At 44.0% G+C, this 22,566-nt stretch overlaps 2 protein-coding genes and 2 long non-coding RNA genes across 5 annotated transcripts; 3 read left to right on the forward strand and 1 right to left on the reverse strand.

Moving 5' to 3' along the window:
- Positions 1-906: 906 nt before the first annotated feature.
- Positions 907-9,907, forward strand: LOC119322365 (brefeldin A-inhibited guanine nucleotide-exchange protein 1-like). Of its 2 annotated transcripts, none has more exons than XM_037595865.1 (12): positions 907-2,049; positions 3,187-3,504; positions 4,096-4,426; positions 4,525-4,947; positions 5,022-5,314; positions 5,396-5,669; positions 6,375-6,877; positions 6,967-7,288; positions 7,421-7,769; positions 7,864-8,507; positions 8,727-9,494; positions 9,572-9,907. In XM_037595865.1, exons 1-11 carry the CDS (start codon positions 1,067-1,069, stop codon positions 9,333-9,335), a joined length of 5,049 nt encoding a protein of 1,682 aa, XP_037451762.1. In that variant the 5' UTR covers positions 907-1,066; the 3' UTR covers positions 9,336-9,494; positions 9,572-9,907. The 2 variants fall into 2 exon arrangements, with proteins under 2 accessions (XP_037451762.1, XP_037451763.1); XM_037595866.1 differs by having other exon boundaries at positions 9,580-9,907.
- Positions 9,908-11,911: 2,004 nt separating this feature from the next.
- On the reverse strand, positions 11,912-14,750 carry LOC119326225 (mitotic spindle checkpoint protein BUBR1-like). Its single transcript, XM_037599916.1, has 11 exons — positions 14,466-14,750; positions 14,275-14,334; positions 13,968-14,112; positions 13,731-13,888; positions 13,262-13,340; positions 13,115-13,181; positions 12,972-13,029; positions 12,719-12,881; positions 12,451-12,536; positions 12,277-12,360; positions 11,912-12,187 (listed from the first exon to the last, which is right to left on the reverse strand). Exons 1-11 carry the CDS (start codon positions 14,690-14,692, stop codon positions 12,127-12,129), a joined length of 1,188 nt encoding a protein of 395 aa, XP_037455813.1. The 5' UTR covers positions 14,693-14,750; the 3' UTR covers positions 11,912-12,126.
- Positions 14,751-16,593: 1,843 nt separating this feature from the next.
- Positions 16,594-18,074, forward strand: LOC119322529. The gene is made up of 2 exons (XR_005155698.1): positions 16,594-16,774; positions 16,864-18,074. It is a non-coding gene; the product is annotated as an uncharacterized LOC119322529 (long non-coding RNA).
- Positions 18,075-21,360: 3,286 nt separating this feature from the next.
- On the forward strand, positions 21,361-22,160 carry LOC119322528. Its single transcript, XR_005155697.1, has 2 exons — positions 21,361-21,737; positions 21,827-22,160. It is a non-coding gene; the product is annotated as an uncharacterized LOC119322528 (long non-coding RNA).
- The last annotated feature ends 406 nt before the right edge of the window (positions 22,161-22,566 follow it).

The raw sequence follows: 22,566 nt of genomic DNA on the forward strand, positions 1-22,566 counted from the left end.
CGAAATTCGGACCGTGGACGGGATCAAGGTGGAGGTAGGCGACGGAATCAAAGTACTGAATTTAGTGTAAATGATTAGCTTTTGCGGTCTCATGAACACACTAAACTTGATGTGGCCTTATAATCCCATGACCATGTTAAACTTGATGTCTTGCTTCTCATACAAGTGAATGTTTCTTCTTTCCGTTGAATCAGAAAATATACTGTTCTGTTGAATATGATGCGCTAAACTATGCTCCCTACTAAATTTTTTAAAGGTCCTTCCTACTAACTTGATCATTACCTGTTTTACCACATCAATGGGACAGGCACCTCGCGCCAAGGTGTGTTGTCTATCTAACTTCCTGTCGAGTGGTTGCGCTTTTGGTTTCGAACTTCCTGTCGAGTGGCTATTTTTTGTGGTATTACGAACACACTGAAATTGATTTTGCCTACGGTCTCATATCAATATTAAGCACCATTACGTCTCTTCTATCACAATTGAATATTTCTTCTTCACTGCAATGTTATCTTGTACTCCCTCCGTTCCTAAATACTTGTCTTTCTAGAGATTTTAACAAATGACTACATACGGTGCAAAATAAGTGAATCTACACTTTAAAATATGTCTACATACATCCGTATGTTGAGTCTATTTGAAATGCCTAGAAAGACAAGTATTTGGAAACGGAGGGAGTAGTATGAATACATATGTTAAATCTGGATTACTACCGACTTGCATTGCCTGCTTGAGCAAAAAGTTGAGACCGGCACTCTCGCGTCTTGTACTAGATAGCGCAGGGTGCAAAGTGGTAAACCGCACTAGTTCGGTAACGCCGCGCTAGGAAAGTTCCGCAGTGGCCCTCGTGGGGGGTGGGAATCCCAGTCCTACCCCTCCTCCTTCCTCTCTTCCACTCCACGCGCACGCACGCACGCACCGGTCACCTCCCTCGCATTCCCATTTGTTCCACCCCTCTTCCTCGGCCTGTCCCTCTCTCTCAGATCTCTCTGCCTCCAATGACCACCGCCGCGGCGAAGACCAGCGCGTAGCGGCCTCTCTCTTCCCCCGGGAGCGCCCCATTCCCGCCATGGCGTCCCCCACGGCGCCGCTGGGCGGCTCCACCCCGTCGGGCCGCGTGCTCGGCCCCGCGCTCGACCGCATCATCAAAAACGCCGCGTGGCGGAAGCACTCGGCGCTCGTCGCCGCGGCCAAGTCGGCGCTCGACCTCCTCTCCTCCTCCTCTTACCACTCGCCCGACCCGACCTCGCCCAACCCCTCGCCGCTCCTCGGCCTGCCCGTCGCCGCGGCCGCCGCCTCGCTGCACGCGCTCATCCTCGCGCTCGAGTCCGCCTCCCCCAAGGTCGCTGACCCCGCGCTCGACTGCGTCGCCAAGCTCCTCTACCACCGCCTCCTCCTCGGCGACCTCGGCGAGGCCGCCGACGACTCACCCGCCTCCAAGCTCCTCACCGCCGTCCTCTCCTGCGGCGCACTTAACGACGACGCCATGGAGCTCGCCACCCTCCGCGTGCTCCTAGCCGCCGCGCGGTGCCCCTCCATCGCCATCCGCGGCGACGGCCTCGGCCAAATGCTCAAGACCTGCTACAACATATACCTTAGCAGCAGCAGCGGCGCCAATCAGATGTGCGCCAAGCTGGCGCTCGCGCAGGTGCTGGTCATCGTGTTCGCGCGCGTGGAGGTGGACTCCATGGACGTGCGCGTGCCGACGGTGTCCATCACGGACATGATGGATGTGTCCGATCACCGCCTCAACGACTCCGGCATCGTGCAGGTGGCACAGGGGTTTATAAATGATGCCATGGAAGGGAGTGACGTCCCGGAGCCAGGGACCCCGGTGGCGATGGCTGAGGCCGATGAGAAGGATGATGAGGGGATGAGCAAGATCAGGGAGGATGGGTTAGCACTCTTCAAGAACCTCTGCAAGCTATCAATGAAGTTCTCGACACCAGATAACCCCGAGGACCAGGTGCTGTTGCGGGGGAAGGTGTTGTCTCTCGAGTTGCTCAAGATGGTTGTGGACAATGCTGGACCATTCTGGAGAATCAATGAAAAGTATGATCACAAATTGCTCTTGTTTCCCTTTATATGCATTTTTAACAATTTAACTTACTGCATTATCTATCAACACAAATATTATTACTGCAGTCAATTGGAAGAGTGTTGATGGCTCAAATAACTATGTGAAGGAAGGCATAAAATAGGCAATGTAGAAACATACACTAGTACTAGCTCATGAATTCACACCTTTTCTTTTATTAGGGTATATTTTTATTTTGATCCAGGTGTGGTTTGCTTATGTATCTCTCAACATGTTTTTATGAGTTTTGTGGTACGTATAATCAACATGATAATGTGGCATGGGAAAGAAAATATGGTATTGGTTTATGGTAATAGATGCAAATTTACAAGACTTTGAATCCTTGCTGAAAGAGTTAAAGGTTATATAGCTATGGAGGTTCAACAGAACTAGTGTGATGTCTGTGCCATATTTTGGTATGGAAAAACATATGTGCCAACTCGTTACTCCATGCCCTCTGCCCCGCCGTGACACTTGGCTGATGTCAGCCCAGCTTGTGTCATGCCTCTGCCACTGTGAGCGTCCTATGCCACACCCTTTGCCTGCCCAGTGCCCACCAATGGTCATGCTTTGTTCTGGCCCATGCCATGACTTGTGTTGAAGTATTTGCTTGTTTGGAGGTATTTTCTCCTTCCTTTTTTTTATAAAGAAATTTTAGGATGGTTGAAGGAGGGTGAGAGCACTGAATGCAGTAAGTAACCACCACTGCCGCTGCTCTCCGAACTCCACTATTTTGTAGTAGTATAATAGAAGATGTTCATCATCTAGCACAAGGTAGAGAAATGGCGGTGGCAAAAATATGTTCTTTGTTCAGCGAACTTCTTGCAAGTGCATACATGGAACTTTTAACATTTATGAACGTGTATCCATGAAAATGGGAAGGAATAATTCCAACAGAACAATCAAAACCCTGTGTGGTTGAGGTTGTGATTGTACCTGTACATGCAGGATATGAATATGGTTATTCACACAAATTCTGGTCAATATAAAATTATGTAGGAGAGCTTACTAGGTTTTCTTTAGTTATTTTTATAAAGGAACATCCCATTTTAGTGTGATCTTGACAAGAGAGTTAAACTTAAATACTGAAGTTTTTTTTTCTTTTCCTGCAGGTACCTTGGAGCAATCAAGCAGTATCTTTGTTTGTCCTTGTTGAAAAACAGTGCCTTGTCAGCAATGAGTATTTTCCAGCTTTTGTGCTCCATATTTGTGGGTTTGCTGTCAAGATTTAGATCTGGGCTGAAAGAAGAAATTGGAATTTTTTTTCCCATGCTTGTCCTAAGGGTTCTTGAGAATGTCCATCAGCCCAGCTTTCTGCAGAAAATGACAGTTCTAAATTTGTTGGAGGACATCTGTAAAGAATCTCAGGTTCTTATTGATATCTTCGTCAACTACGATTGTGATGTTGATGCACCAAATATTTTTGAAAGGTATGCAAATATCGTCCTGATGTGTAGTAAATTCCAGTTATGCTGCAAGTTATAAAAAATGAAAACAATAGAGGGCTGAACCTAGTTTCATGGGCCAAGTCAAGTAAGTAGGGCTGAAGACAATTTGTTTGTTAGTTTTTCAATCTTCTTCCTTCTATGCTTAGAGTAAGTGGAAATGACCTACTTGATCAGCAAGTAAGCGAGCGGTAGTTCAGTATCAGTTTACTCTCATAGAACCCAGAAAAATAATACTCTCTCCGTCCGAACATGCTTTTTCGACGGAGTGAGTATGTGTTTTGCTTCAGCTGAACCTTGTAGTCTTAGCTTAGCCACTACCAAGACAAGGTTCTTATTGATATCTTTGTGAGCTACGATTGTGATGTTGATGCACCAAATGTTTTCGGAAGGTATGCAAATTTCTTGCTGATGAGTAGTAAATTCCTTTTTTGTTGCAAGTTATAAAAAAAATGATAAACAATAGAGGGCCAGGGTAGCCTTGCATTAAGCTGAGAGCACAGTTCTGTGAAAATTGTGGTTCTCTCTCTTTTCATCACATATTAAAGCACTTCTAATTCCAGCAGATATTTGCAGGATTGTCAATGGACTTCTAAAGACCGCTCTCGGGGTTACTCCTGGAGCCACAACAACATTAACCCCAGTCCAAGACCAAACATTTCGGACTGAGTCAGTCAAGTGCCTTGCTACCATACTCAAATCAATGGGTTCATGGATGGACCAACAGTTGAGAATTGGTGATTTTTCACCCAAAATTTCCGAGGTCTCTTTAAATTCGCTAGACAGTCCTAACATTGGAGAAGATGGGAGTGGAATTGATTATGAACTGCAATCTGACTCTTATAGCCCAGATACATCTGATGCTTCCTCACTTGAGCAACGTCGTGCTTATAAAATAGAACTTCAGGTATGTAAATGTTTGTGTGCTTAGTTTATATTCTCTCCACCTGTAGTGTGTTTTGAGGGAGCACATTTTAGTTACTGATGTTATATTTCGTCCTGCAGAAAGGAATTTCCATGTTTAACAGAAAACCTTCTAAGGGTATTGATTTTCTCATTAAATGCAAGAAAATAGGTCAATCCCCAGAAGATGTTGCTTCTTTCTTGAGAAACACTGCTGGTTTAAATGCAACAATGATTGGGGACTATTTGGGTGAAAGAGATGAATTCCCTATCAAAGTTATGCATGCATATGTCGATGCACTGAATTTTGAAGGTATTGACTTCGGTGAAGCCATTAGGTATTACCTGCGAGGTTTCAGGTTGCCTGGGGAAGCACAGAAAATTGACCGGGTCATGGAAAAGTTTGCTGAACGATACTGCAAGTGCAACCCGAATTCTTTTACCAGTGCAGATACTGCATATGTTCTTGCTTATTCTGTAATCATGCTCAATACTGATGCTCATAATATGATGGTCAAGGATAAGGTTTGCCAAATGATTACTTTCATCTGTTGTCAGTAATAACATGCATGCTCATTGATAGGGTTTTCCTTATGCAGATGTCTAGATCTGACTTCATTCGGAACAACCGAGGAATTGATGATGGAAAGGATTTGCCTGAAGTTTATCTGAGTACATTGTATGACCAAATTGTAAAAAATGAGATCAAAATGAGTGCTGATTCATCAGTTCCACAAAACAAGCAACCTAGCAGTGTAATGAAGCTCTTGGGCTTAGACAATATTATAAACCTTGTCAACTGGAAGCAGGCTGAAGATAAGGCACTTGGAGCAAATGACTTACTCATCAAGAACATACAGGAGAAATTCAAAGCAAAGAGCGCGAAATCAGAGTAAGACTGACAATACTCTGCTATAGACAATAGTTTTGCATCTGTTGCTAGACAATTAATTCAACCTTGTGCTACATGCAGATCTGTATTTTATGTTATTACCGATACAACCATTTTGCGATTCATGATGGAGGTTTGTTGGGCCCCTATGATGGCTGCATTCAGCATGACGCTTGACCAATGTGATGATAAGGCTGCAACGTCGCAGTGTTTGCAGGGATTCAGATACGCAGTGCATGTCACCTCCGTAATGTGCATGCAGACGCAAAGAGATGCCTTTGTGACATCTGTAGCCAAGTTCACATACCTTCATTGTGTGGCAGACATGAAACAGAAGAATGTGGATGCTGTGAAGGTAGGAACTTGAATGGCTAAGCAGTACGTTGATGTTCTTTTGCAATTTTTGACCAATGCATAACATGATTAGAAGGACCATATTATGCAAGGCATATCAGGCACGGCTTCTGTTGATCAGTTTAGCATGTATTTTGAGTTTGTACAAAGATAAATGAGGTGGTTCATTTTTTAGAACACTGAGAGAACATAATCTAGGTTGCTTTTGAAAGGTGATGGAGAATACTTTGTTTGGGTGGTAATGAATAAATACATTTACGTGCACACTCTACATTTGTCAACAGAGCTTTCAAACTGTATGCGTCAAATTATGCAGCAGAAGGAATACCATAGTACATTATGAGTCTTATTCAAACTTTTTTTTTTGCAGAGGCTTTTTTCTCCCATTATTTGGTTCTTTTTCACCACTTTATTCTTTGTTTTCCATACTTGCACTATATTGAAATTTTCAAGAATAAATTGTGTATGCCTATGTAGCCTCTTAATTTTTGTTGATGCCACACTTTGATGACTTCAGAAGTACGTAGGAGCTTGAACTTATCGAAGTATTGAACGCTTGCACAGGTGCACCATGCACTGTATCATACGTATACTCTTAAGCTATCATTTATTGTCAATGATGTATGAAGTAATACTTGAATCTAGTATGAGTCTCTTTGTCCATTTTATAACGAGTCATAATTTTTCTACTTAATGTTTTTCACAGGCTATAATATCCATTGCAATCGAAGATGGTGATTATTTGCAGGAAGCTTGGGAGCATGTGCTAACATGTCTTTCACGGTTTGAGCATTTGCATCTTCTTGGAGAAGGGGCACCTACGGATGCTTCCTTTTTGACAGTACCTCTGGTTGATTCAGAAGAAAAAACACAGAAATCAAGTACCAATACAGCCTCAAAACGAACTAATGCTCTTCAGAATCCAGCTGTCATGGCTGCTGTTCGAGGCGGTTCTTATGACAGCACAACAGCAAAAAATAATGCCTCAGCTTTAGTTACTCCTGACCAGATTAACAACTTCATATCAAACATTAATCTATTAGACCAGATTGGCATTTTTGAGTTGAATCATATATTTGCTCATAGCCAAAGATTAAATAGCAATGCAATTGTTGCTTTTGTGGAAGCTCTTTGCAAGGTCGCAATCACAGAGTTGCAATCACCTACAGATCCTCGTATCTTCTGCCTAACGAAGATAGTGGAAATTGCGTAAGATTTTTGCAACACCTATTTCCAGAAATAAAGTTACGTCATCAACACTTTCTGAAGTGTTTTAACTCGGAGCATGATTTGTGCAGGCATTACAATATGAACCGCATACGTTTGGTGTGGTCTCGTATTTGGAAAGTTCTATCTGATTTCTTTGTGTCTGTTGGGTCGTCAGAAAATCTTTCTGTGGCAATATTTGTTATGGACTCCTTGAGGCAGCTAGCCATGAAATTTCTTGAAAGAGAAGAACTAGCAAATTATAATTTCCAGAATGAATTCCTGCGACCTTTTGCGGTGGTTATGCAGAAGAGCAATGCTTCAGAAGTACGAGAACTTGTGGTTCGATGTGTCTCCCAAATGGTTTTGAGTCGTGTTAACAATATAAAATCAGGATGGAAAAGCGTTTTCACGGTGCGTATGGTGTTCTATGGTTATTCTTAGTTTGCCTTGATTATTGTAGCATAACTTTATAGAAGCTAGTTCGACAAATAAATGGAACATTCCTAGTTTACCACTTAATATTTATGACGTTTTATCTTACAGGTTTTTACTGCGGCTGCTGCTGATGATCGAAAAAGCATTGTTCTGTTAGCATTTGAGACTATGGAGAAGATTGTCCGGGACTATTTTCCATACATAACTGAGACTGAAACCACAACATTTACTGATTGTGTTAAATGTCTTATTACATTCACAAGTAGTAAATTTAGCAGCGATGCCAGTCTCAATGCTATTGCTTTTCTTCGGTTCTGTGCTGTGAAACTTGCCGAGGAAGGATTTGTCTGTCATGACAAGGATACCGACCATCAATCAAATAATTTGGATTCTTCAGAGGGGAATGCCATAGTGCACAAGGATGATCATGTTTACTTCTGGGTTCCTTTGCTTGCTGGTAGGCTACCTTTTCTTTCACAGAGACTGCTATATTAGTTTGGAAATGCATCACATCCGTAATATTGTTCTTGTTTGAATTTTCACTTTTCCAGGTCTAGCTAGATTGACAACCGACACACGGCCAACTATCAGAAAAGGTGCAGTAGAAGTACTCTTTGACATTTTGAAGGACCATGGAGAACTCTTCTCTCAGTCCTTCTGGACCAATATCTTTGGATCTGTTATTTATCCTCTATTTAATGGTGAAATCCGTACACCCAATGGTCAAAGTGATAGCACTGAGGATGACTCATGGAATTTTGAAACTAAAACAGTGGCTGTGAAATGTTTAGTGGATCTATATGTTACATTTTTTGATGTGATGCGGCCAGAACTCACTAGAGTTACCTCTGTTGTTACCAGTTTTATCAGAAGCGCTTATAGACAATCTGCTAGCACTGGTATGTCTGTTTTTCAGCGTTTAACAGAAGGGCTTGCAAGCAAACTCTCCAGGGACGAATGGAAAGAGATCTTATTATGCTTTAAAGAATCAGCAGCACATACATTGGTTGTTTTTGACAAAATAGTTAAGATGATGCAAAATATTGAAATTCCAGAAAGAAACGAGTCTTACTCTGAAGCAGAGAAATATTCAGATCCTGACATAGAGGATGAAGAGGAAGCTAATATGGAAACATCGTCTTATGCCATTGTCAAGATGAAGAACCATATGTCTCTACAACTCTTAATTGTTCAGGTGCTTCAAACCTTGTGCCAGTTTAATTCGATGCTGATCGCTTTGTATATCATGTCTTTCTTTGTAAATTTTGTTCAATACTCCGCTTTAATTGCACACCCAAACAAAATAGGAATTAGAACAAATAAAATACGACACGAAGTTTGCCTTCATGTTTTGTGTTCGACATGCCAATAGTTATATTAAGATCACACTCACCATTCTGTGGCTTCTCTCCAGGGAATTGTTAAGTTGTATGAGACACACAGGAGATCCTTCTGTGCTGAGCATATGGGCATAATTTTGGAGATGCTATCAGCCATTACGTCCCATGCAAGTGAAGTGAGTTCTGAATCTGCTTTGCACGTCAAATTCCACAAAGCATGCTCCCTTCTGGAGATATCTGAGCCGGCAGTCATCCATTTCGAGAATGAGTCTTACCAGAGCTACCTCAAACTTCTGCAAGCTTTGCTTCACGACAACCCATCTTTGTCACGAGAAATGAACATTGAGTCACAAATTATGCTTGTTTCTGTGAAAATACTACGGAAGTATCTGAACTGTGCAGGTCAGGAACAATCGAAGGATGCTTCTTGTAAAGATCCAGTTGTACACTGGACGCTGCCTTTATCCGCTGCTAAGAAAGAGGAACTGTCTGCGAGAACCCCGTTGGTCCTTCATGTAATGCGGTTACTTGGTGGTCTAGAGAGGGAGTGCTTTAGGAGGAATTTGCCCCTCCTTTTCCCTTTATTAGCTAATCTCGTTCGCTGCGAGCATAGCTCTAGAGAGGTTCAAGTTGCACTGTATGATGTCTTTCAGTCATCAATAGGCCCCATTATTTCAGTATAGCTTATATTGATGGTTCACCAATTGTACAATTTTGTCACTCCCAACATGGTAGGATAACTTGATTGATGGTTACATAGAAATATGGAATAAGAAAAAGATTACAGCTTGACAGTGCCGTAAATGATTCAAACCTGTTCCTCCAGCATTCTGGTGTTGAAGGTAAAAACCTCTTCCTGTTTCTTGGCACGTCAACTTATTTTCAAGCATAGAGCAGGATATTAATATACTCTTATCAGTGTTGCAGCATCATGTAACATCGACTCAGATACCTGGAGGGAGGAGACCCTTTGAAGGGCATTTGCCCTTCTTTCCTAACATTAATTTCGATTTGTGGGGGTTATCGTCGACGCCGCTGGCATTGAAGACAAATGGATATATTGCAACAAAGCATGTCTGACTTGGAGGTCCTGCATCAGCAGCTATGGAGTACTTCTACAAGGGTGTTCACCAGTGACCAAAATTTGGGGATGTAGCCTTTCTTTTCCCTTCTGACAACAGCCTTGTATAGGGTTTTCTTTTGAACCAAGACTAAAATAAAGAGTCTCATCTATCAAGTTCTTCCTTTTTCCCAATCTTTCTGCCATCTTTGAATTGCGATCACCGTGTCTACATGGCCATAAACATGAGGATTTAGCTCTTAAACCAAATAGATGAATAATGCGGTTTAAAACGAAATAGACATTTCTGAAAGGGAGGGTAGGTGTATGACACAAGCTGCTCTCATCCTGTAATTCTTTTGTGTTATTGCTAAGTAGCTAACTGCTCTGGAAAGCGAAGGTTGGATATATATACACACTTGGATCACTATCCATGACTCAAGTTCACCGACTTCCTTGCTGAAAACTACCGCCCAACGAGCCATCAACGCTCAAGGCATTGACCAAGAAAATATCATTTCGATGGCACAGAACATTAACTATTCTGGTAGTTTTTTTTTCTTCTCTTATAGGAATGTGACAGGAATCAGTTCCAGACATGCCTTTTTACATCTGTTCATTTGCTTTTGGGCGTAAGAAAGAACATCTGTCCATGTTTGAAATAAGCAGGAGTAGCATTACAAGAAAGTGGCAGCAGGTAGCAAAAGTGAGATATACAAAGTCAACTTGTGCACCCACCACCAGAAGGGTAAGTACTAACTAACTACTCCCTCTGTAACTTCTTTTTATAAGACGTTTTCAGAGTCCACTACGAGCTAAAAGTCGTATGGTGGTCATCCTGCACAGGCTGCTGCTGCTGCAGGTAGGACCTCTTGATGAACTCCAAGCAGTCAGCAATGGCCTGGTCGGCATGGAAGGAAGCCGAGCTCTCCCTCCCCCGCAGTGGCGCCGGCCGTCCCGCTGATCTCGGCGCGGGCCGCCTCCTGATCCCAGGGCAGCACCTGAGCTCCTCCATGCACCGGACGACGAGGCCGGCGAGCCGGAACAGCCGCACCCGCAGCCGGAGCAGCGACCCCAGCCGGACGTGCCGCACCCGGCGCCCTCGCCGGCCCTGCCTCGCCTCATGGACCATCGCCATCGGGTGGCTGCACCTGGTACCTTTACTACTACTGGCCTGAACGGAGCGGAGCTTGTGTTGTGTATGTAAAGTCCACCATGTGTGCGCGGCCTCTTATATAGGCGTGGCGCAGGCGCACCACCGGTAAGCGCCGAGTGTTTGCCCGTCGTTTTCTCGTTCGCTCAAGGCTTATGGATGGAAAATGGCGCCGGTCAGGTGGTACAGTAAGTAAGTCATTGTGTGACGCAAGGGTGCGGCCAGAGCCGCTGTTTTTAATACGTTATCGCCTGCATAAACTACTCGCCTGGAAAGTTTCTCTTGGCGCCATCCTCTTTCGGAGGAATGCTCTCGTCATGTCATGCTGTGCGCCCTTGATCCTGTCGTGTACCGGGCTGCTGCCTGCTGCTGATGCATTGTACGGAGTAGATTGCACCGCTATCTGAATCCGAACGAAATCCGTGTGCCCCTCCACGGTTTCGTTCATGCTTGTTATAGTTAATTAACTCAGCAAGATGGAGAGTATACAATAATAATAGCTTTAAGAGGACAACCACACACGCGCGCACGCACACAAATTATTCAGAATCTTGGGCCTGTGAGTTTTCACACGCCTGATACGTCCCGTCCTGCCTGCCTGCATGCATCAAGACCCTTCAGGAAGCAAGGCCCAAATGGCAACAATGATGGCATCGGTTTCGTCGCCTTCTTCTTCTTCTGTACCCTGTTGTGGGCCTTGACAGGACCTGAGAAAGTTTGCAGCAATGTAATAGAGATCCATGGACGAAAATCATGCTTTTTAATTTTTATACGAGCAAACAAAGGTCATGCGAGCTGTTGCCAATGGCAGCTTGATCCAATGTGTCATGTACCCACTTGCATCAAGTCACGTTTTGTTTTGTCATGGCACTTGCGTATTATTTGGAGAATCTAATGCCTTCAAGGTTCTTTATTTGCTAGGAAATAATCGGGCTGTCTCGACAACGATTTGACATCTCTGGTTATTCAGACAAAATAAAGAGATAGTGCCACTAGAAGCTGGCAAGATCAAATTACTTTGTGAACCTCTATGCAATTTACGGACATCCGAACAAAACAAGATCCTCAACAATTCGTGACAAAACTGAAGATTTTATTCAATCCTCACCTCGATGAGGATTAATCAATCAAACTAGTGTACACGGACCACAACAATCGATTCGAGCCTACAATGCTTGGTGCATCTATAAGCTTTAGAGTCTAAAGCTTATTTGGCATAAAGGAACAGATTCAAACAAGTCGTCAACAATATTACTGTTAATTATCTAAGGCTGCTCAGCGGGAAGTTGCGCAGCGGATTCTCCTTAAGCAATTCTGATTCCCTGTACAAAGAAGAAAACAGTATGGTCAAACATTGACAAAGAAAACATAGTATGTGGAAACGAAAAGTGCAGCAGTAAACTGTTCTTACTTCTTAAGGTTTTTGCTTGTTGCTTGCCTAAGCTTCAGAACAGATGGTTTTGGACTCTTTGGCACTCGAGGCGGGGCTGGTTCCCTAAGATGATCGAAAGGGAATTTAGAAACACTTTATGTTTGTATAGTGATTCCTATAAAGCTGATAACTTAAGGATGTCGTATAACATACTCGGCACATTCTTCATCTACAAAGACCTCAATGGAGCTGACACGAGCTGGCGGAACTGCTTGTCGTGCTGCTACCTTTGGTGGAATCTGTTCAATGAAATGTCATCATCAGTTTATAACTGAACGGAAGAGGACATGACAGTCTCTCTTCCATTATCTCAAATTAAATTTACTGAGAGGATAGTAGTCCGCCCTTCAGAAAAGTATCACTACCACGGAAGTAATCTGAATTTGTTCTTTAAAGAATTCTAGTGGCTCCACAAAAATACCTTGTGCGAGGTCCATCTGGCAGGCATCATGTTATTTTCTTTGTTTCTATCTGCTTGTGTTCCAAGGGTGTTCCACGCCCTGTCTTTGCTCCTAGCTCTCTCAAGGCCCTGACTTGGCAATGGGTTCTCTTTGTAAATTGAAATCGGTGTATTAACATCGATTCTGCGAATGTGCCAATACAATCAGTGTTAGTCAAGAAACCCTCCTGGTTTGGCTAGATACCTTGTTTGATTACATGCTAATGGTACTAACCTTTGCAGCTTTACCCTAGGTTTTGCCAACATGTGGGAATTCTCTGCATGCTGACCTCCTGCCACATCAAATTCAGGATTAGTTTATACCCAGCCAGTTACTTGAATTTTACGCTGAACGACAGTATAGCACAATACACTTACTAGTTTCACCACGGTTCAAGTCACTACCGAATTTGCGTACGGGCGGATCATCACTTGCGGTATCATCCTATTACAAGAGATAATAAACGATTCAACAAAGAGTGGAGATCAGAAAAAAAAAAGAGGTCGCAATCACAAATAGAGCACCTCGTGTTCCTTCTTTCTGGTTGATCTCCCAAGAAATGCCCTGTATGTAGTTTCCAACTTCTCCACAGGCTTTGCTTTCCTGATCGAAAAAGAATGAACAACCCAAGGATAAAATTTCACCAGCTCAGTCAATTATATACGCAATTGCATAGTTAGTGGAAGAGAGATGAGGTAAAGTGTGTAATGGTGCATATGATCTAGACCGAAAGAACAGTAAAACACAGGACTCCAAGAAATTTAGGATAGATCGCTCGCAGACTGGAAACTAATACGTAACAAATATCTACACCGACACTCTCAGACTATCAAATTAACAATTGATATTTTTAGACGAAATTAACAATTGGTCTTAGTAAACTAATACATCCTGCAAGACATATTTTTACAGGGGCTTGAATCTACAAAGTAATCCCAAATCCGGGAACCTTTGGAACATAGAAGTGCCAGTGTCTCATAAGAAGAATCTCACCTAGCTATTCCAAGATTAAAGATCTCGTCAACTTTCTTAAGCTTGTTCTTCGACTCCATTAGCAATGCATAGCGAATGTAGAAAACAGCATGGCCCTCACCAATCCGGTTGGACTCCAGGAACCTGAATATCACCTCAGCGTCCGAACAGTTCCCAGCCTGCAAACCAAACTGCAGGTCAAATATACACGCTTCAGAAGTACAAAATAGATCAAGCCGAATTCAGTCAGCAACTCACATATTCTAACCAGACTTTGAGGTACCGGAGATCATCCTTGTACCGCTCATCGTGCCAAAATGCACGCACACACTGCTCGTAGATCACGACCAGCCCTGAGAACTCCCCGCCGGCCGGGAACGACTCCTGAACCCATTTGATGCAGCTGCACACAGGCAAAGCGGAGCAGAGGAGCTATGAGCACCGAGCTTGTAGAAATCGATGCAAGGAGCAACCTTTGCACTCCAAGTTCCAGCTAGCGTTTCCTGATTAGTTCCATCGAAGAAACCATGCGCAGAAAGGGGAGGATGGATCAAGTAGAACTTACTCTACCCATGGCTGGAGCGGATCTTCCCCTTGGTACTCTTCTATTGCTTCGATCATCCTCCTGGATCAGTCAATTCATCAAACACCGTACAAGCAAGAATATCAGACACTTGTCCAAGAAACCCGGGCCAGAAAGTAAAATAAAAACAAAATCCAAGAACCACGAAAGTCCGTGCTGAGAAAGAGCCGTACCTGCGTTCGGCGAGGAGGGCGGCACGCTGGGCGGGGTCGGTGTGCGCCTTGAGGGCTTGGTTGAGGAGGCCGACGTTCCGCCCGCGTTTCAGCGGCCGCACGTTCTCCTTGAAGGTCTCCCACTCGCCGCACACGGCCACCGGCGCCATATCGGGTCCTCCCCCCAGCAGCGCCAGAGTCTCCGCGTCAAGCACCGCCAGGTCTCCCGCCGCCGCCGCCACCGCCATGTGTGCCGCTCCGAAGCCGACCGTTGGGGAGAGGGTAGGTTTCAAACTCGTCGATTGGACCGTTGCGTTGAGGAGCGGGGGCGTTCTCAGGTTGGGTTATATACAATGGCTGGGCTCTTATCGGTTTTGGGCTTAAAAAGGTACGGGCCCAGATCTCCGGCCCACCTGATGTATGGTTCTTCTTAATGCAGCCGAAAGCATCACGCGCGCGCTGTAGAGGCCGACCCACCCAGTAGCGAGGTTCCTTCCCTCCGCACTGTCGGGTTTTCCCTGTTTTTTTCTTCTTCATTTTCTTTTTTTTCTTCGGTTTTATATATGTTTTTTCATCGGTTTTGTTTGCTTTTCCTTTATTTATTCATTTTGATTTTTGTTTTCTCATTATTATTATTTTCTTCGCTGTAGGTTCGTGTAGGTCTGGTTTTCTAGTTGTTTTTTATCTTTGATTTTATTTGTTGTTTACACTGGTTTTCTTCAGTTTTCCATTTTTTCTTCATTTTGCTTTGGTTTCTTTGTTTTCTAATTGTTTATCTTCGTTATTTATTTATTAATTATGCTTTTGCTTTTCTTTTGTTTCTTTATTGTTTTCTATGTTTTTTATTTTATTTTTTTTTCTTTTCAGTTTTATTTTTTTAAGCACATGTGAAACATTTTTATGATATGCTTTGGAAAATTATCAAATGCATAATATACATTTTTTCAGTACATCTTTTTAACACTTTTACGAATACAGTAATATATTTCCAAATAGAAGTTGTATATATTTAATCCAAATAAACATTTTTAAACCTAAGGGAACATTATTTTTTACATTGTATGTTTTTTCTAAAATGTCACAAATGTTTTATGAATCTCCAAAAATTTTCTTTCAGTTGTCATGTACAATTTTTTTAATGGTTGTACAAACATTTTATTTACATTGTATACATTTTTCAACAATGTCATTTTGGAAACTCATGAAACATTATTTAAAATGGAACATACATTTGTTTGACTGTATAAATCATTTTTTAATTATGCGAACATATTTTGCATATTTAATAAGCATTTTAGAAAGCAGGCAACACTTCCAGAGTAACCATTGCAGTGCTGTCAAACATATTTAGAAAGCAGGCAAATTAACCATTGCAGTGCTATCAAACAAAAAAAAATCTCGTACATGCAACACTTCCAAAGTAATTTTATCTGGATGAAATTGTTCTTGTTTCTCCATGGCATCAATGTTCGGGTTAAAAGGATGTATAAGATGGTTGCATCGTTTCTTCGTACCACCTTCAACATAACAATCTTCAGAGACTTCTGTAAAAAACATCTTCAGAGATGTCAAGCATGGCATCTTCTTACTGATAGAGAACAACAATTTTATTGAGAGCAATTAAAGACCATGTGGCCATGATATGTAAATGCCTATGTTTTGGTGTACTTGATTTATTATACTCGTATAAACCGGAATCAGCGGCGCCAGAAGATAATTTTTGTATTTACTTCATTAGGTGTCCAAGCATAAATGTTGCTGTCATGTGTGTCCTGGCCTATGTAATCAGTCAAAAACATAAACAAATGCAAATCTAACTTCAAGGAAAAAAGTTAAAGGAAAACGTATGTTAGTCGAGAATCAAAGGATTTGATGGGTAAAGGAGCGTGTCCCTCCTGAGTTATATATTACCAAGTCTATTCCAATGTCCACTACAGTCCTTTATTTTCTTTTTTTTACATCGATGTCCCATCCAGCCCGCTCTGGTGTCCCAGGAAGACAACTCGGCTGTACACAAACCATGTGTCTCGTTCAGGCGACGCGTGCCGTTTGGCTCTACGCATCGTTGTCCTGTAGGAGGCCACGCATTGTAGCTATTTATCTGATGTTCAAAAAAAAGTAGCTATTTATCTTCTCAGCTGTCCTCCCTCATCCTCGTCTCTCCCCACCACATATTCTTCAGCATATCCTCGATTCCCTTCCTATCTTCTCTGCCCAGTGGTAGCGGTGCAAGCTCGATCCAGACCCCTTCTCCTCCTTCGGACCGAGGCCACACACACCACTGAGCTCCTCCTCCTCCTCCCCCTTCCTCCGCACGCGCTCAACGCCAGGTCTAATCAGGGAGCAACACAGGGCAGCACCTCTCGTTCTTCCTCCCTTCATCCACTGTCTCTCAGTTCTTTCTTTTTCCCTTGGTCAGGTCATGCAGGGAGCGCACACGCAGGGGCCTTAGTGGCTGTTGTCGCCGCCACCACACCCGGGCGTTGTCGCGCCACCGCCACCTCCTCCTCCCTCCTAGTTCGTCGGCCGTTGGTGCCCGCCCCCCTGCATCTGCCACCGCCACCCCCTCTCTGGCTCACCTCCATGCGTGAGGGCAACGATGGTAGCGCCCGACGTCCACCGTCCCAGGCCCGTCCCTCGCCGACGGGAGAGTGCCGGTCTGCGGATTGTAACCTCCTATTACCGAGGAACTTTTTTATTCCTTGAATCACTCTTCCCACTTGCTGGATTAATTTCTTTGCTCTATTCTCTTCTCTGCTTATTGACTTGTGATGCAGCAAGGCTGCCGATGTATAAAAATTGACATATTAGGTGTAAAAGAGCGAGGTGAGACTAAGGCGGGGCGGTGCAGGAGGCGGCCGGCGGAGCGGGACAGGAGGCCGCCGGTGGAGTGCGGCGAGATAGGAGGCTGCCGGCGGAGCGAGGCGAGGCAGGGCAGGAGGCAGCCGCTGGATTAATTTCTTTGCTCTATTCTCGTCTCTGCTTATTGACTTGTGATGCAGCAAGGCCGCCGATGTATAAAAATTGACATATTAGGTGTAAAAGAGCAAGGTGAGACTGAGGCGGGGCGGTGCAGGAGGCGGCCGGCGGAGCGGGACAGGAGGCTGCCGGTGGAGCGCGGCGAGATAGGAGGCTGTCGGCGGAGCGAGGCAAGGCAGGGCAGGAGGCGGCCGGCGAAGCACGGTGAGTCGGGGCGACGCAGGAGGCGCCTTTCGGAGCGCGGCGAGGCGGGACGGGATAGGAGGCGGATGGCGGAGCAGGAGGCGGGGGAGCAGGAGGCGGGGCAGAGCGCGGAGAGGCAGAGGCGCGACTGTTTTTTTCCTTCGTACCGGTTCGGGCTGACTTATCACGAGGACTGCGGGTTGAATAACTACAACAGCAGGGACTTTTTTGCGAAAACGCCGACGACGTACAACAGAAACCTAATTTGCTTTATTATTAGGTAAAGATTTTTGTGGATAGTAATATCGAAATAATAGGTTAGGAATTAGGTCTGCTCCCACAAGCCAACCTGGCGCCTCCCCCTAGGGCGCGCCCCCCCGGGCTTGTGGGGCCCACCGCCCACTTCTGGCTCCCTCTTGAAGCTTCTAGTGTTACATATACTCCATAAAAAATCATCGTAAGTTTTCATCGTGTTTGGACTTCTGTAGATGTGGATCTTCTGCGAAATCAAAACTTGCAAAAAAACAGGAATTGACACCAGACACTAAACTAATAGTTTAGTCCAAAAAAATTATATAAAATAACATATAAAGTATACAAAAAATGATAATATAATAGCACGAAACAATCAGAAATTATAGATGCGTTGGAGACGTATCGATGAGCCACAAATGTCATGCACAATATGACCGCGCACCTAACCCACAAACATCCGTGAAACCACAAGTGTCGGCTCTGATACCAACTTGTAATGCCCCAAAAACACCCGCCGGTTACTGGTTGTTACTCCTGGCGGGATCTAGACTAGCCTCACAGAGCAACACTAGTCTTTCTGCGCACTTTGTCCTCACTTGTGCGCACCTGGGACCAACTTCTATGTCGGTCATCTATCCTGAAATTGCTCTAAGCTGAGCACGCTTAACTTTGGAGTTCTTTTGAATGGGCTCCCAAAAGAGAAATAATTTCTTGTTGATATGAGTAGTCTATCATTCGTATTAAGCCAGGCTCTCACACTGGTAGGCGGCGGTGCACGCCCTCTCTCTCAAGCAAAAAGGAAGATCAAGGAACATCCACCTGTCGGTGCCCTAGAAGCCGCGTCTGCCTTATGCCGCTCCTGCTCCTTGAACCACGCTATAGGGAAACCCCAGGCTCACACTCTCGCACGTTTAGATCCCGCTGCAGCTTCATGTGCAACTCTGCCTGATAGCGGAGGTCAGCCTCAACACCTGTCGCTGGATCTAACGGGCGCTCGCATTGGGGTTCTGATATGTCTTCAACGTATCTATTTTTTTGATTGTTCCATGTTATTATAGTATCAATCTTGGATTTTTTTGTGCAATTATATGCTATCTTATATTATTTTTTGGGACTAACCTATTAACTTAGTGCTTTGTGCCAGTTGTTATTTTTTTGCCTGTTTTTGGTTTTCCAGAAAATCAATACTAAATGGAGTCCAAATGCTACAAAAAGAAAATAGAAGATTGACTTTGGAACATGTTATGCAAAAGAAAATCAGTCCAAACAGAGTCCAAATGGTACAAAAAGAAGATTGACTTTGGATTCCAAAAAGAAAATAAGTCCAAACGGAGTCCAAATGCTACAAAAGGAAAACAGAGTCCAAATATATAAACACTTTTGCTCTTCTTTTGGACTCTAAATTGCATGATTTGAATGAAATTAACCCGGACTGACACTGTTTTCAGCAGAACTACCATGGTGTTATTTTTGTGCAGAAATAGAAGTTCTCGAAATTGGATGGGACTTTTTGGAGATTTATTTTGGAATAAAAGAAAAATACTGGAGCAAAGACCCACCGGAGGGGGGGGGGTGGCTGCTGCCCACTAGGCACCAGGGTGCGCCTCCCCCCTCTAGCGTGCCCTAGTGGGCAGTGGGGCCCACGAGGCTCCGCTGACCCTAACCTGTATATTATAAATTCCTATTTCCCGAGGAAAAAATCAGATAGGAAGTTTCGTTGCGTTTTACAATAGGGAGCTGCCGCCACCTCCATTTCTTCATCGGGAGGCCAGATCTGGAGTTCGTTCGGGTCTCTGAAGAGGGAGATCTTCCATCTTCTTCATCATCAACCATCCTCCATCACCAATTTCATGATGCTCACCGCCGGGAGTGAGTAATTCCTTCGTAGGCTTGCTGGACGGTGATGGGTGGGATGAGATTCATCATGTAATCGAGTTAGTTTTGTTAGGAAACATGCCCGTGCGTTGCTACGGGGTTGAGGGAAAATTGTGGGAGAGAGAGGGGTGCATGGACGACTTCTGGCGAGTGCATTTTTTCTCAACTTTGAAGCACATTTTGACAGAGTTTAGTAACTAATTCAAAGGATAGTAAGATGCACATTGTTTTTTGTCAGACTTCAATATGACGTTGTAGGTTAGACCATCAATATATATTGGCCATGCATATCTCACGTGTAAATTAACCAGCATGCTGATAATGAAAAAATCATACACGCAACACTTATGTTGAGTTACTTGTATTACACAATAAAAATGTTGGATACTTCGTCTAGTGTCTAAGAATATCGTGTGTGTGCTAACCGTGAAGTCCTTGTCGTATAGATGTAATAACTTCCTGCTGGCGATATATGCAGGATTCTCCCTCGCAATTGAGCCTCTTTACTTAGTGAGTTGAGCCTCAATTCACGGTTAATTGTAATTCACTTTATTCTTGTTTTCTATTGTTCTGGTTGTATATATGCGTATTTTTGCCTTTCCCATGCGTTCTTTTTTTATCTTACGTGTTTGCTCCATGTTTGCATATTTCTTCTTCCCTCGTGTATTTTTTTTTGCAAATGGGTCGAATCTTTGATTCTTTTATTTGCTTGATAGGCTTCATGAAATTTTTATAGTTTTTTTCTATTTTTCTTCATTGGTCATCCATACATACCACTCTCTATCTTTTTTTCCTTCTTTGTTACATGGAATCCATGATTCGAGATTGCCGTCCAAATTGCTTGCATGCATGATAGTTTTGTATACCATATGAAGTTTTTATTGATTAACTAACGAATATAAAATATGCATCATAAATAGAGCATATGTAGGTACTAATAAATAATCTAATCACGCTGGACATAAGCACCAGAATGTATGTGTTGTTTGCATGCTAGAGTATCATGTTTTTTCTTGAAACAATTTAGAAAGCAGGCAAATTAACCATGGCAGTGCTATCAAACAATAAAAATCTCGTACATGCAACACTTCCAAAGTAATTTTATCTGGATGAAATTGTTCTTGTTTCTCCATGGCATCAATGTTCGGGTTAAAAGGATGTATAAGATGGTTGCATCGTTTCTTCGTACCACCTTCAACATAACCATCTTCAGGGACTTCTGTAAAAAACATCTTCAGAGATGTCAAGCATGACATCTTCTTACTGATGGAGAACAACAATTTTATTGAGAGCAATTAAAGACCATGTGGCCATGATATGTAAATGCCTATGTTTTGGTGTCCATGATTTATTATACTCGTATAAACCGGAATCAGCAGCGCCAGAAGATAATTTTTGTATTTACTTCATTAGGTGTCCAAGCATAAATGTTGCTGTCATGTGTGTCCTGGCCTATGTAATCAGTCAAAAACATAAACAAATGCAAATCTAACTTGAAGGAAAAAAGTTAAAGGCAAACGTATATTAGTAGAGAATCAAAGGATTTGATGGGTAAAGGAGCGTGTCCCTCCTGAGTTATATATTACCAAGTCTACTCCAATATCCACTGCAGTCCTTATTTTCTTTTTTACATCGATGTCCCCTCTAGCCCGCTCTAGTGTCCCAGGAAGACAACTCGGCTGTACACAAACCATGTGTCTCGTTTAGGCGACGCGTGCCGTTTGGCTCCACGCATCGTTGTCCTGTAGGAGGCCACGCATTGTAGCTATTTATCTGATGTTCAAAAAAAGTAGCTATTTATCTTCTCAGCTGTCCTCCCTCATCCTCGTCTCTCCCCACCACATATTCTTCAGCATATCCTCGATTCCCTTCCTATCTTCTCTGCCCAGCGGTAGTAGTGCAAGCTTGATCCAGACCCCTTCTCCTCCTTCGGATCGAGGCCACACACACCACTGAGCTCCTCCTCCTCCTCCCCCTTCCTCCCCACGCGCTCAACGCCAGGTCTGATCAGGGAGCAACACAGGGTAGCACCTCTCATTCTTCCTCCCTTCATCCACTGTCTCTCAGTTCTGTCTTTTTCCCTTGGTCAGGTCATGCAGGGAGCGCACACGCAGGGGCCTTAGTGGCTATTGTCGCCGCCACCACACCCGGGCGTTGTCGCGCCACCGCCGCCTCCGCCGCCTCCGCCTCCCTCCTAGTTCGTCGGCCGTTGGTGCCCGCCCTCCTGCGTCTGGCACCGCCACCCCCTCTCTGGCTCACCTCCATGCGTGAGGGCAACGACGGTAGCGCCCGACGTCCACCATCCCAGGCCCGTCCCTCGCCGACGGGAGAGTATTGGTCTGCGGATTGTAACCTCCTATTACAGAGGAACTTTTTATTCCTTGAATCACTCTTTCCACTTGCTGTATTAATTTCTTTGCTCTATTGTCTTCTCTGCTTATTGACTTGTGATGCAACAAGGCTGCCGATGTATAAAAATTCACATATTAGGTGTAAAAGAGCGAGGTGAGACTGAGGTGGGGCGGTGCAGGAGGCGGCCGGCGGAGCGGGATAGGAGGCCGCCGGTGGAGCGCGGCGAGATAGGACATAACCTCCATTACAACATTCATACCATAGGCTAGCTTTTAGGGTTTACCCTCCTTGATCTCGTGGTAGATCTACTCTTGTACTACCCATATCATCAATATTAATCAAGCAGGACGTAGGGTTTTACCTCCATCAAGAGGGCCCGAACCTGGGTAAAACATCATGTCCCTCATTTCCTGTTACCATCCGCCTAGACGCACAGTTCGGGACCCCCTACCCGAGATCCGCCGGTTTTGACACCGAC

This window comes from Triticum dicoccoides, chromosome 6B (assembly GCF_002162155.2).
Source record: "Triticum dicoccoides isolate Atlit2015 ecotype Zavitan chromosome 6B, WEW_v2.0, whole genome shotgun sequence".
In the NCBI taxonomy this organism is placed as follows: domain Eukaryota; kingdom Viridiplantae; phylum Streptophyta; class Magnoliopsida; order Poales; family Poaceae; genus Triticum; species Triticum dicoccoides.